Raw genomic sequence first — 13,430 nt, 5'->3', positions numbered from 1 at the left:
ACATCTGTGTCATAAACTTAGATGTTCCTCTCTTCATGATCATGTACATCGTATCAATAGCTTATGTATGAATCGAACTCTTTGTATCATATAAAAGCTAGCTAAATCCTCAAACAAGATAACAAAGCCATTTGGTGAGCCCTTCTGCAATGCTGCAGCCATTACAGATATGATGTCCCAATCCTAAGGCTATGAGCTCTTTATCAAAAACTTTCAGCAATATGACCCCAATCACACCACATGAAAACATAACATCTCTCTGTTAGGTGCATGGTACAAATTCAACACCAACCATTCGAAAATCTTCATCAACAAAGATCTGATACAGCTAAGGTATCAACACTAAATAAAGAACATCGATGACTCGTTGCCGATTCACGCGTCGGCTGCTGCTAATTCAAGTGGGAAAAAAGATCGCCGAAAACTGGATGATAATGCAATGCGATGCGTCCCTCGCTTCCTTGTATCGTGGTTCAATTCCTTGCAATTTACATTTTCTTGCAGTAAGATTCGTGTAGTTTCATTATTTCCAACTAAAAGCCCCATTTGTGCTCTTTGTGCTCGAGCATTTTGCTAAAAGAGGGTATAACATTGATGAAGTCGGTCAAAAACTATATATTATTGTTGTTGTTGTTGTTGTTTACGTGTGAATAGGAAATAAAAATAGATTGGACCCAATGTCCATTTTCCTTGAAATGACCATTTCCATGGTTGGCATCGACTGTATTCGTTTAACTCCATTCACAAATCTCCCACTTTTGTCATTGCTCTCCATGGATTCTAATTTTGTGGTCGAGTCACATAGCGTGACATGACTTGATTATAAGCTTGCTTTCGGCGATGCATACCAGGTTTCGGCAATGCATATCGCCCTTCTTGCGAGGGACGACGTTACTATATCAAAAAATATTATTTGCACCAATACTTTGTCGGCTTTAACTTTTTAAATGAACAGTAACACGCCTCGATTCTGATAGCATAAGTTTTGTCATCGTCCCTTCTCGTAGAAGGAAAGTATATTGGTTTTACGGAATCGCGTAGATGAAATTACGACATTGTCCTTAGTGACGAGGCTTATAAAAAATTCACTCGATCGCATCATAATAAGTCGATGCGCAAAAGCTCATCCGACATGAGCAAGAATCTAGTCATTTACGAAAGGATATCCACATTGGAAAAAAAAAATCCTATATGTTCTTTTTATGAAAAGGACATTTACCTAAGTAACTAAAACAATCCCATCTAATGCCGCGTTAATCTTACCAGCAAGGTAAGTCGCGAGTCAGAACTTGATGGGTAGACCAACTTGACATTGTTTGCACTCATCGGTGTGATGAAAATCGGGATAATTACCCAAAAAAAGTCACAAACATATTGAATTTGTGTCAATTATGTTTTAAACCTTTCAATTTGATCAATTTAATTTTAAATCTTTTGATAATTTATCAATGAAGTCCATTTGGTTAATTTTGGCTGAATATTGCTGACACGGACGTTAGCCGTCCTACATGGCACAATCGACGCTAACATGAATAATTTGTGCAATATCTAAATAATTTTTTGAATTTTTTTCCCTTTTTCTTTCCCATTTTTTCTTTTTATTTTTTATATGAGGTCAGGCAAGGGTCTCCGATTGACCCTCACAAGCCACTGAGCGAGGGACATGAGGCCCTCGCCAACCAAAACAAAGGCTTGCGGCCCCTCACGTAGATTTGGTGAGAGGGTTGCGGCCCTCGCCAGATCTGGGCATGGCTGCACCACCTAGGTCTGGCGAGGGCATGGTTACCCTTGCCCAAATTCGGCGAGGGCACGCGAGGGCATCCAAGCCCTCGCTCGTCGCCGGCTATGCCAAGGCCACGGACCAGCGGAGGGAAATAAGAGAAAAAGAAATAAAAAAAAATGGAAAAATAAAAATTCGGAAAAATTATTTGCAAAACTTGTCCCTATCAGCGCCGATGGTGCTACGCAGGACGTTCGGCATCCACGCCAGTGATTTCCGATCAAAATTAGCTGAATGGACTTCATTGGCAAATTGTCAAAAGGTTTAGGACTAAATTGGCTAAATTAAAAGGTTTATGACTGAACTGACACAAGTACAATAGGTTTAAGACTTTTTTTTTTTATAATTTCCCTAATGAAAATCTATATGGTAATCTCCCATACAAAGTTGAACCTAGTCTCCTACGACCAATACGATTATGCATAGTACAACGCACTGTCGAGCATCATCTCGACAATGCCGACCCGTTCTTCACGTACTAAAACACAACCTATACGATCAAATGGCCGTCCACCACTATCCAACAAATCTAACCTACGCCGGTTAGGAAAAAAACTAATCAAATATCCCTTCACCTAAGACCAGTTCTTCCATGGAGTTCTTCCTAAGAAAAAAAAAACTGCTGGGGCTTCCGCTGTCTATCGATAATGACATTGCATCTGCATCGAATTATAGGAAACAAAACCCTTTTCGAAACTACGTTTGGTGTTCTAGAATAACGAGGTCGCGATCCGTGTGAAAGCGCAACAGTCGAGTCACGCGACGCCAAGTCGTGTCCAACTTTAGAAGCCGATGTCGGTCCAAAAAAGCCACCATAGAAAAACACGAAACTACATACGAAACTTCCTGACTGACCTGGTCTCAATTTATACCATTGTCAACGTTTTGCACCGCACCAAACTATAGTCTATACGTACCTTGATCCGAATGACGATAGCTTATAGCTTAAACAAAGCATTCCTTTTTCAACGAACCATCAACCGTCAAAGTTGGCTCTTCGTCGTTGCCGGCCCCAAACTAGACTTTTCAAAGAAAATAGAGTAGAAACAGATACGAACGCGGATTGACGAATTCGTCACGGCGGTTTCTGGTGAGAGCATTCATTGACGAAACTCCTCTTTAACGCCAGCAGCATCATGTGCAGACCACCTAACATCTCATTTTTTAATCCTCTCTAGACCTTGCCCGGTCCATTTCCTCGTCTGATCTTCACCCCTGCATCGTCCTTCTTTGATCGTCGGAGTCGGTATCTGTAGCTGCAGATCGAAGCAATGTACTCCTCGAACGCGTCCGACGGCTACCCACAAAAGCCCGGCTCCTCCGCTCCGCCGATGCCGCCGGTAGATGGCATTCCGGTGCAGCCCATGAACCAGAGTTATGCGAACTACGGGGCCCCGGACAATCCTCTGCCCACCGCAGGTCTCCATGCTCGACCCATCAACAACGTGCCTTGGTCCTTCAGGCTTTTCAGTTGCTTTGACGACGTTCCGACTTGTAAGTCCTCTGGAATTTTTCCTCACGATCCATTTGGTTTGGAGGTGGATCAACACTTGATAGAACAGTTACGCCCGTGTATACGTCTACTTGGGCGACATCGATAAGGAAAAGCTGGAGAGTTCATAAATGCGAGCTTTCCAATTGCAATTGCCTAATGTCGCGGGGTTACAACATGTTATAAGAATTTAGCGATAGAATGATCTTATACCACTTTGGAAATATGTTGAAGTGGATCCAGAGATAAAATGGCGTTTTATATGGCTTATGTAAGTTGATATCTTGTTAATCTCACAGGTTGCTTGTCATTTTGGTGCCCCTGCATCACATTCGGGCGAATCGCGGAGATTGCTGATCACGGATCGGTTTGTAAGTAGAATCAATCGCGTTCGCACACATTGAAGAAGGATTGACATTACACTTGCTAACTCGGATCGGTTTTGTTGCAGCTTGCCCTGTGCACGGAGCCATTTACACTCTGATCTCCTTGTTCACCGGTTGCGCCTGCTGCTTCTCCTGCCTCTACCGCACCAAGATCAGACAGCAATACCAGCTGCAAGAGGATCCTTGCGCCGATTGCTTGGTTCATTTCTGCTGTGAATCCTGTGCTTTAACCCAGGAGTACCGCGAGCTCGAAAGGCGCGGATTTGACATGTCCGTCGGTATGCATTACTCTCCTCCTTTTAATCAATATGCGAGTAATGACTTTCCTCTAGCAATGACGATATCCAAAACAATTGGAGACAACCAATTTTCATGCCATAAATAGTCCCAAGTACGTGCATAATATCATAGTATTGCTGTAAACTGAAACGGTGCTGAAGATTATGGAGATTATTAGAAAAACAAGCCGATGATTTCGTTCCATTATTTCGTTCTTAAACTTTTTTTGTTGTGATTATGTTTAGGGTGGCATGAGAACATGCAAAGGCAGGACAGAGGAATCCCCATGGCTCCAGTTCCTCCTGGAGGCATGATGAGGTAGAAATTCAAGATCATCTCAACTTGGCTTGGAAGCCCCAGAAATTTGAACTTTATTATGTTGGAGAGTCTACATTAGCAAAAGCCCTTGAAGGATCACTGCCCCTCTGTCCTGAGTGCCTTCTTTTTTCCCTTTGATTTCGTCTTCATTTGACAGTATTATTAATATGGAGTATCCATCGCTATTGTACAAATTACAATGCATACTACCAGTACATCAATATACTTGAAGCTTGCTAGACAACCGAACTTGCCATCCCAAAATGCATGGAAGCATCTGTTTTTGTGGCCAACGCCACCATCAAATCTTGTAGGTAGTTCTTACTTTCAGAGTTCCTTCAATAACATCATCACAACAATCATAACCATGAAAGACAGAGCACGTCAAGGCAAACAATCAACTACCAAAATCGCCGTAAAATGAAGGCAATTCCTCCCGGAAGTTTCTCCGAGCATTGCCAATTCCTAGTAACTATCCATCAGAGTAATGCTGCTCACTTGAAATTCCAGCAAAGAAAAGAAAATGACTAGTTTAGCTATGTTGATGAAGATGAGGCAACTAATCCTATTTTAATGATTACAAGAAGCATGGCCTGATTTGCCTGACATTCAGATGCACACTTTACGCGTCCATCTCAAAGAATTAATTCAGAATCGAACTTAGGAATAAGATAGTTACACCAACAATTCCTTCGGTTGGCTTTCACAGAATAAAATTGAAGAGTCACCTAGCTAGTCACCGCTCAAATGCCTCTGCATTTGCCCACCCGTGTCGCCACTTCATGAACCACAAAATTGGGTAGACCACAAGTTGTCGTCGAAGAATTGTAATTCAATGTTTCAAAGAGAGATCTAAAAAGGCATCAATCAATATGGCACAAATATCAAGTCCACAACTTTACAAGAGAACTGGAGCCAGAAACAAAATGGCGACGATCACCGAGCTTGTGATCGAACCAACATCAGTGAAATGCTTGGGAGGACAGCCAGAACTTGTTGAGTTAGACGATGGAGCTAAAATAGTACCATTGACAGAAGTCCCATTTCTTCCACTACTGCAGCCACATACACGTAATTCAGTATATGGGAGATGCATAAATTCTATTTTGGATTACGGAGATGACATTTTGCAACAAATTTAAAAGATGACAAAGAGAAACCAATAAGAACATAGTATATCACATACCTTCCCGGAAATATACACGAACCATGACCTGCACCAATCGAACATAAATTAGGGGAAAAAGAAAAGCAAAAGGCAGATTCCTCGACCTCTATATGCTCATATGCAATGTGCATGTATTAGAGTTCAGGACAAGCGTACTAATAGCTCATCAAATTACGAAAAATGTTAAAGCTTAAACCAGCAGAAGAGCCCTCTCATCCTGTGGCATGCCATTTCTTGCGTAGCTGACCGCAACAACTCAAATTTTCTATTCAATGACCGTGATTACTAAGTGTGCTGATAAGATCTTTCCTCAAAATGATGCAGATACATGGGCAAATGTTATCAAGCTACTTCTTACTTGGATTGCTGGTGGTGACCGTAGCGACCCCTTTAAAATCACAGGTGCCGGGAGCTTTCACCATCTTTTGGTAATACGCATTGAAAGCATACGTCGCATGTGCGACAACATCGTCTGGTTCATAGCATGCTTGCCCCTGCAACAACGGCGAGCAGTCAACTTTTCCGGGCCCACAAGCCCAATCCAATGCCGCTTGGAGCATCTTCTTGTCTGCACCATCCTTCGCAACACAGAAGGTCTGATTGGTTGTGTCATTTGCTAACACCGTTCCCGCACCCGTCAAGTGCAAGATATAGATTGGCACTCCATTGGCATCAAACAGGCCCCAATTCTTCTCAGATGTGGAGCCCGGTCTCAGATCCTCATTGTAGAGCTCATAAATGTATGTACTGACAGCGACACCCGGGTGCTTCGGCGTTCCTGTATTGTTAAGCACGTGCTTGATCAAGTTACTGTTGTAAGTGTTTGCATTTTCAAGAGTTGCGTCCTGTTCAGAGGAGTCTCCCTTGGAGGGCCAGCCAGACTCGGTCACCACAATGGGGACATTGGTGAAGTTTAGATACAACATGGAAAAATAAGCCGCATCAACAACAGCGTCAAACACATTGGTGTAGTGGAGGAGCGTGTTGGAATCGACAGCTTCCTTGTTCGGAGGAAGAGGACGGAAGAGGGCATAGTCCAATGGAATTACGCCATTTGACTGCATGTAGTCGTAGTATGGATAGACATTGAGCATGAGGTAAGATCCAGTAGATTGGAGAAACTTAAGCAATGGGACCATGACCGGGTCCCAAGTGCGGTTAAAGAAGGCTTGAGAAGGTGGGAAGGAGTCGATAATGATGGAGGAAGAGTGTGGAGTTGAGACTTTGATATGACCATCGAGGTTCGAAGCGACAAGAGCCGATTGGATGAACTTCATGGCCGAGACAAGGACAGGTGCAGCGTTCTGAAGGGTCGTTAGGACTTCGGACCCCACAGCGATGGCAGTGATGTTGGTGGCGGGGACATGGGCTATGATGTTGCGAGCTACCCAATTGGCAGCAGTGGCATTGGACTGACCGATGCCGAGTAGTTGGTCATTAGGAACAGAAACAGTGACGCGGATGCCAGAATTAGCAAGTGCAAGGAGCATGGCTCGGTCTGTATCGTAAAGCCTAACATGTCGTATGTTCTGAGCTTTTAGAAGCGCCACCACCTGGGTTGGGCTTGGCACGTCGGAGAGGTCAGTGCCTATGTTCACGCCAATGAAGGGACCTGAAGTATTTAATAAATGCATCTTAAGTACGCCACGCCAAGAATAAGAATGAGTGCAAACGGTTAATTAGCTCAGGCAGTGAAAGAGCATAAACTATTCGGGAATGACCAAATGTACACACTGTATAAACCATCCTCATGTCTAAATATGATGAATATGGTTGCAGACACCATTTTCGTCCTCCATAAACCATTTCCGACGAAGAGCAACAATTAACAGTTGTGGACTCCACTTTTCCTTAATCTTTGCTTCTTTTCTTGACCAAGGCAAATGAACCAACTAATAGCGAAAAAAATAAAATAATAGACGTGGCAAGAGCAAAATGGAGCTAAGTCCAGAAAACTTAAATTTCAAAATCCACATCCATCCAATGACTTCGAAGAGAATATGTGAGAGTAGAGAATGACATTATGGCGCATAAACGTGAGAAAGTCAGGAAACTTTTTTTCTTTGTTTAATCTATTATAATCCAGAATTATGATAGATCCCGCGGGATAATTGAAGCATACAAGAGCCAGCTCCGTGACCAGCATACTCAATGGAGAAGACATACACTAAAACCCAAAATTTTCACATAGAATCAATGATTGTATGATCTGAGCATCTAATAAGAGAAGCTTTCTTGCAGAGAACAACATATCTTGACAAATCCAACAAATGCAGATTAATAAATTTTTACTGGTAGGAAGGTGAGACATCACTAGCTCCCTCCTCAACTGGGTCACACTCACAATTACACATTCCAGCCAGGACAACCGAAAATTTGATATAGTTTATGTCACACAATTTTCTCGGCATCGCACCAAAACAACACCGAGCCGACTAACACACCAGCAACATCAGCATTACTATATATAAATTGAATGAAGTATATGAGACAAATGTGAGAGCACATGAGTGGCAACATCCTCTTAAATACCAGATCCATCCATTGAATGGCATCCCTCTGAAAATAAACAAGACACACCCAATAAAGAAAAAGAGATTGGAACCATACGTGCATCCTAATGGTCCAAATCAGATACATGTTTTTTTTCCTAACAAGGAACCCTCTGAATCAGATTCAGAGGACCCCATTTAGAATATAATGGGATAAGTGCATTCAAAGTCCTAAAACTTGTCACGAAAGTGCAATTGAGTCCTAAAACTTTCATAATGTGCAATTAAGTCTTAAAACTTGTTAGGAAAGTGCAATTGAGTCCTAAAACTTATCATAAAAGTGCAAACAAGTCCTAAAACTTGTCATGAAAGTGCAAACGAGTCCTAAAACTTGTCAAATTGGTTTGATCAAGTCCTTCCATTGATTGGACCTTTTGAAAGTTTTAGGACTTGATTGCATTTTTGGGATAAGTTTTAAGACTTGATTGCACATTCGTGATAAGTTTTAGGACTTGATTGTACTTTTTGAAAATTTTAGGACTTGTTTGCACTTTCGTGATAAGTTGCAGGACTTGATCGCATTTTTTAAAAGTTTTAGGACTCGATTGCACTGTACTGACAAGTTTTAGGACTTCTAATGCACTTATCCCGAATACAATTTATCCTGCCACTTGACCGACCCTCTTTCTAGAGGAAAGTTAAAGGGCACTTTGGTCAAGACACGAGTCATGTATAACCGTGCATGCTAAGCTATCTGGGAACTGCCATATGAGCTGGGACGCAATAGGGGATGATTCCAAACATAACTTGCTTGAGGTCTATCGTAGGAAACAAATTCTTTTTTCTCCCTAGAGAAAAACACTATTTTGGTCAGAGGAGAGAGAAACAAAGTCACGAGCTACCGGTGAAACCCCCCACCCCAACTCTCCGTAAAACGTTCCCTATTTTTCTTTTCTCCCAGATGAGATCTCATTTAAAGGCAGGAAGATTGGGACTTGAGCCTGCACCGAAACTGTTCTTTTTCCATTTTTTTTTTCTTGGCAAAACAATAATCGTGTGCTGAAGAGGCTCAGTGGATGATTTACGGCTGAACACAATGTAGGAAGCAGACAGCTTCAGTATCACAGTCGCAGCTGGGCAAGTTGCAGGCAAATCACCACATCGACTAAAATCAAGAACAGATCAAGTTCAAGAACTAAAAAAAGAACGACAAAGCTCCAGTACTAGAACCGAAACCCACCGGAGAAAGAGACGAGAATATATGAAAGAACACAACAGCACAGAGAATCCTTAGCTGAAAATAGCAACAAACAGAAGGGAAAAAACCCAACCGACAGGCGAACAAACAAAGGGCAACGGGAACAAAAGACGGCAACGAACTGGATGGGCTCACCTTCATCCGCGGAAGCAAGAGAGACCGGCAACAGGAGCAAGAAGAGAAGCGCCAGAGCCATGGATTGGATTCCCCCCCCCCCCCCCTCCTAAGACCAGAGCGAGTATCTCAATCCACCGAAACCATAAAGAAGAACCACCCCCCACTAACGCCAAAAAAAAAAAAGAAGCAGCCTTGGAGGAGAAACCCAGACCAGGCTCCAAACAAATAAAGAAACCCAGAAAGGGAAAGAGGAGAGGAGGGAAAGAAAAGGGAACGCCACACCAACAGAGAAAGCGTGCCCAGAGAGAGAGAGAGACAGAGAGAGAGAAAAGGAGGTTCCTTTCGAGGTTCCGCGCTAGGAAAGAAACAAGAAAAGCAAGAGCCCGATGCGAGAGGGGAAGACGAGCTGCTCTTTTTTTGCTAGAAATGAAATGGGAAAGTGCGAGGGAGCGAGAGCGAGAGAGAGAGAGAGGGGGGGAGGGTTTAGGGGAAGAAAGAGCGGGGTTTTTGCAAAGGGCGGTGGGGTTTGATCCGGAGAAGAAGAAGATCGAAGGGCCGAGAGCTCCGTGTCAGGGGAACGGACGGCGGAGATCGAGTTGCAAGTCGTACGGTGAGCAGTGAGGACCGGACCACTGGAAAATCCAGCTTCTTTTCGCCCCCCCCCCCCCCCTCTCTCTTTTTAATACATATATATATTTATTTATTTATTTATTCCGAATTTATTAATCTTTTGGGGTTCGGGCAAAGGGTTGGGGGGGTGTTGTCAGGGTTTCCCATGCGACTGCTCGCTGATGCTGATGCTGATGCTGCCGAGGGGGGTCCCCGGGGGGGGGGGGGGGGGGGTGGGGTGGGCCCCACGCGAGGAGGGGGAGCACTCGATGCTGACGTGGACCGCGGTTTTGACTGGGGCTCGGCAGTCAGCAGCAGTCAGCAGCAGCAGCGAAGCGAAGCTTTGCTTGCTTGCTTTTCCCGGTGCTCTCGTTTGGCGATATTTGCTTTTTGCACAAGCGGCGGCATTTCCACGCTAATCACACCCCGCTAATCTCCTCTCCATGCCGCTAATCCCCCCACCCCCCCCCCCAACATTAGCTTCCTAAGCGCCCAACGGCATTCCGAGCGCGATGATGATTGAGGTTTGCCCGACCGTCCGAATACGAAGTATCCCTTTTTTCTGACTCCCAGCCAATCCCGTCGAACCGTTCGAATCTCCCTATCGAACTAGGGATTTTCCTTTTCTCTTCTTTCGTTTTTTCATGGTCTTTGCTGATTTAAAACTCAATTGGCACTAAAAAAAAAGGTTTAGTACTCAATTAGCGCCAATGCAAAAAAATTTAAAACTTTTCTGACACTTTTTTCCTCACGGTCGATTCACGTCTCTTCTCCGGTCTAGACAAGCGATGCCGAACACTTTCTCGGGGCCGATATTCGCGATTCACGTTTCTTTTTTTTGGCCATGGCCTGGTCGCCGGCCATGACCGGTAAAATATTTTTTTTATTAAAATATTTTTATTAAAAATATATATTTTTTTTTTTTTTGCCATGGCCTGATTGCCAGACATGGCCGGTAAAATATTTTTTTTATTAATAAATTTTTTATTAAAATATTTTTTTATTAAAAATATACGTTTTTATTTTTTTGGGCCATGGCCTGGTCGCCGGCCATGGCCGGTAAAATATTTTTTTTATTAATAATATTTTTTATTAAAATATTTTTATTAAAAATATATATTTTTATTTTTTTTTTGCCATGGCCTGATCGCCGGTCATGGCTGGTAAAATATTTTTTTTATTAAAATATTTTTATTAAAAATATATTTTTTTCTTTTTTTTGGCTATGGCCTGATCGCCGGCCATGGCCTGTAAAATATTTTTTTATTAATAAATTTTTTTATTAAAATATTGTTATTAAAAATATACATTTTTATTTTTTTTTGCCATGGCCTGGTCGCTGGCCATGGCCGGTAAAATATTTTTTTTATTAATAATATTTTTTATTAAAATATTTTTATTAAAAATATATTTTTTTTCTTTTTTTTTGCTATGGCTTGATCGCCGGCCATGGCCTGTAAAATATTTTTTTTATTAATAAATTTTTTTATTAAAATATTGTTATTAAAAATATACATTTTTATTTTTTTTTGCCATGGCCTGGTCGCTGGCCATGGCCGGTAAAATATTTTTTTTATTAACAATATTTTTTTATTAAAATATTTTTATTAAAAATATATTTTTTTCTTTTTTATGGCCATGGCCGGTAAAATATTTTTTATTAATAATATTTTTTATTAAAATATTTTATTCTCGTCAGATCCGGCGAGGGCGGTCCTCGGGCCGGACATTAGAAGCTAAATTAAAAATCAAGAAAAGGAAGAAGAAAAAAAAATTGATTCTCAAAATTGTTTCCAGAATCAAGAAGCTACTTTTTTTTTATTCTTGATTCTACTCCAAAACTGATTCTGGGAACAATTTTTGACAAAATTGTGCCCAGAATAAAAAAATTAAACAAACGCATTTCTGTTCCCAAACTGATTCTGGGAACAAAAAAACAGAATCAAACACTGTTTGGCAAGTTGTCATGCGCAGCCTTATTATAAGTTTTGAAAAAAGAGAATATTAGAGATATATTTGGAAGATCATGCGTATTTTCTCTTAATTGTAATTGATTTTTTTTATTTATAAAAGTCATCCTGTGAAGCCTATAAATAGGCTCGTGTATTCTGGATTCGATAATGCACATAATAATGCATCTCTTTTTCACCACAATTCTTAACTAGACAAAAAAAAAATAGATATGATTTTACATGTCAGCTATTTAGCATTCAATAAAAATGTGATTATGGGAGAGACATAAGATTTGGAAAAAAAAAAGTAACAATTAAAAGTGAAAATCACTCCAGATAAATCTAAATCAACTTTAAACTATGTCTCTTCAATTTCCAATATAAAACGAAAAACGGCGATATAAAAAACAAAATATCTCAATAACTCAACTAAAAGGTTCCATTCCTTTAAAAAAAAAAATTTGATTCCGGGAAATTATTTTCTAACTTTCCAGTATTCGAATGGTAGAAGACTAATTGAATTACGGAAAACGTTTTTCATGAACTGAAAATAACAAGCTTAAACTAGGGGATAACGATTTCCTCTTTTGATAAGAAAGAAATTACTTTCTTTTTAACTTCAAAACAAAACAAACGAACATGAAATTTTCAAATAAATAAATGCATCCAAAGTTTATAAATAGACATCACCAACAAAATGGTCTTTATAGTTCGGTTTTATTCGGTTTGGATTGGCTCTCGAACTTAGCTATCATTTCATCTAAAATATTTTTTTTTGGTCAAAAAAGCAAAATTCTACTCTTCACTAAACAAATAATAATGGTTTTTACTCTCAAAAAATTTCTATCAACTTCTGCATTACAAAAGTCATGAAACTTAAATTTTCTGTGAAAGCTTGACTAATTCTGCGGATGCCACGTGTCCAGAAAAGATTTTCATATTTAACGGATCAATCATGGAGTGGCCGCAGCCAAACCAAGAGGTATGAGCAGATAGATTTTTCTTAAGGGCCTGGCCCATCCAGGCCCGTCATCTCGTTGCACCGACGGTCGACATAATAAAGATCATGATTATCTTTCTCGAGAATATAAATCCGCACTATCTACGTGCATCGGGTAAGGCTCTACGTGCGCAGCCGATGCTGCAGTTCAAATCCCGGGTCTTGCCATATCCGAACCCGCCCGAAAATCACACCGGAGGTGCTTGTAAGACTTTGGGAAAGTTTTTTGAATGGATTTCATTCAAGACAGTAAAGAAGATGAGGAGATGTAGACATGAAGAACCCTTTTGAGGTTGATGAAAACTTCCCTTACTACTACTCTCGATGAGATCGGAAGGAAACATCAGACGCCACGAAAATGTACAGAAAAGGATAGTAAAGATAGAGGCCAAAATCCTACACATGATAGGTTCATATAATATTTGTTGGTAGTACGATGAATAGATCCGTCTCCGACCTGATTTTGATGCACGCGATCGAATGCTGGAACGATGCAAATGGTGAAGCTGGGAATGGAAATCGCGCTTCCGAGGCCCGTTCTTCGAAGGATACATTATTGTCCGTCACAGAATTCCGATA

General features: G+C 41.1%; 2 protein-coding genes across 4 annotated transcripts; one reads left to right on the top strand and one right to left on the bottom strand.

The window, feature by feature from the left end:
• Window positions 1-2,744: 2,744 nt before the first annotated feature.
• LOC115686843 (protein PLANT CADMIUM RESISTANCE 2-like) lies at window positions 2,745-4,499 on the top strand. The gene is made up of 4 exons (XM_030612255.2): window positions 2,745-3,274; window positions 3,572-3,643; window positions 3,724-3,936; window positions 4,183-4,499. The coding sequence occupies exons 1-4, from the start codon at window positions 3,052-3,054 to the stop codon at window positions 4,257-4,259; spliced, it is 585 nt and encodes a 194-aa protein (XP_030468115.1). The 5' UTR covers window positions 2,745-3,051; the 3' UTR covers window positions 4,260-4,499.
• Window positions 4,500-4,796: 297 nt separating this feature from the next.
• LOC115686838 (glucan endo-1,3-beta-glucosidase 3) lies at window positions 4,797-9,747 on the bottom strand. Of its 3 annotated transcripts, none has more exons than XM_056308177.1 (4): window positions 9,309-9,747; window positions 5,782-7,035; window positions 5,442-5,469; window positions 4,797-5,307 (listed from the first exon to the last, which is right to left on the bottom strand). In XM_056308177.1, exons 1-4 carry the CDS (start codon window positions 9,367-9,369, stop codon window positions 5,154-5,156), a joined length of 1,497 nt encoding a protein of 498 aa, XP_056164152.1. In that variant the 5' UTR covers window positions 9,370-9,747; the 3' UTR covers window positions 4,797-5,153. The 3 variants fall into 3 exon arrangements, with proteins under 3 accessions (XP_056164152.1, XP_030468112.1, XP_056164153.1); XM_030612252.2 differs by having other exon boundaries at window positions 4,797-5,310; window positions 9,309-9,746; XM_056308178.1 differs by lacking the exon at window positions 9,309-9,747 and adding an exon at window positions 7,716-7,958 and having other exon boundaries at window positions 4,797-5,310.
• Window positions 9,748-13,430: the final 3,683 nt, after the last annotated feature.

This window comes from Syzygium oleosum, unplaced genomic scaffold, assembly GCF_021117445.2.
Source record: "Syzygium oleosum isolate NSW1041296 unplaced genomic scaffold, Sole_v2.1 Sole_v2.02, whole genome shotgun sequence".
In the NCBI taxonomy this organism is placed as follows: domain Eukaryota; kingdom Viridiplantae; phylum Streptophyta; class Magnoliopsida; order Myrtales; family Myrtaceae; genus Syzygium; species Syzygium oleosum.
Note: the sequence above shows the minus strand (reverse complement) of the source record. Positions and strands in the feature narration are given on the sequence as shown.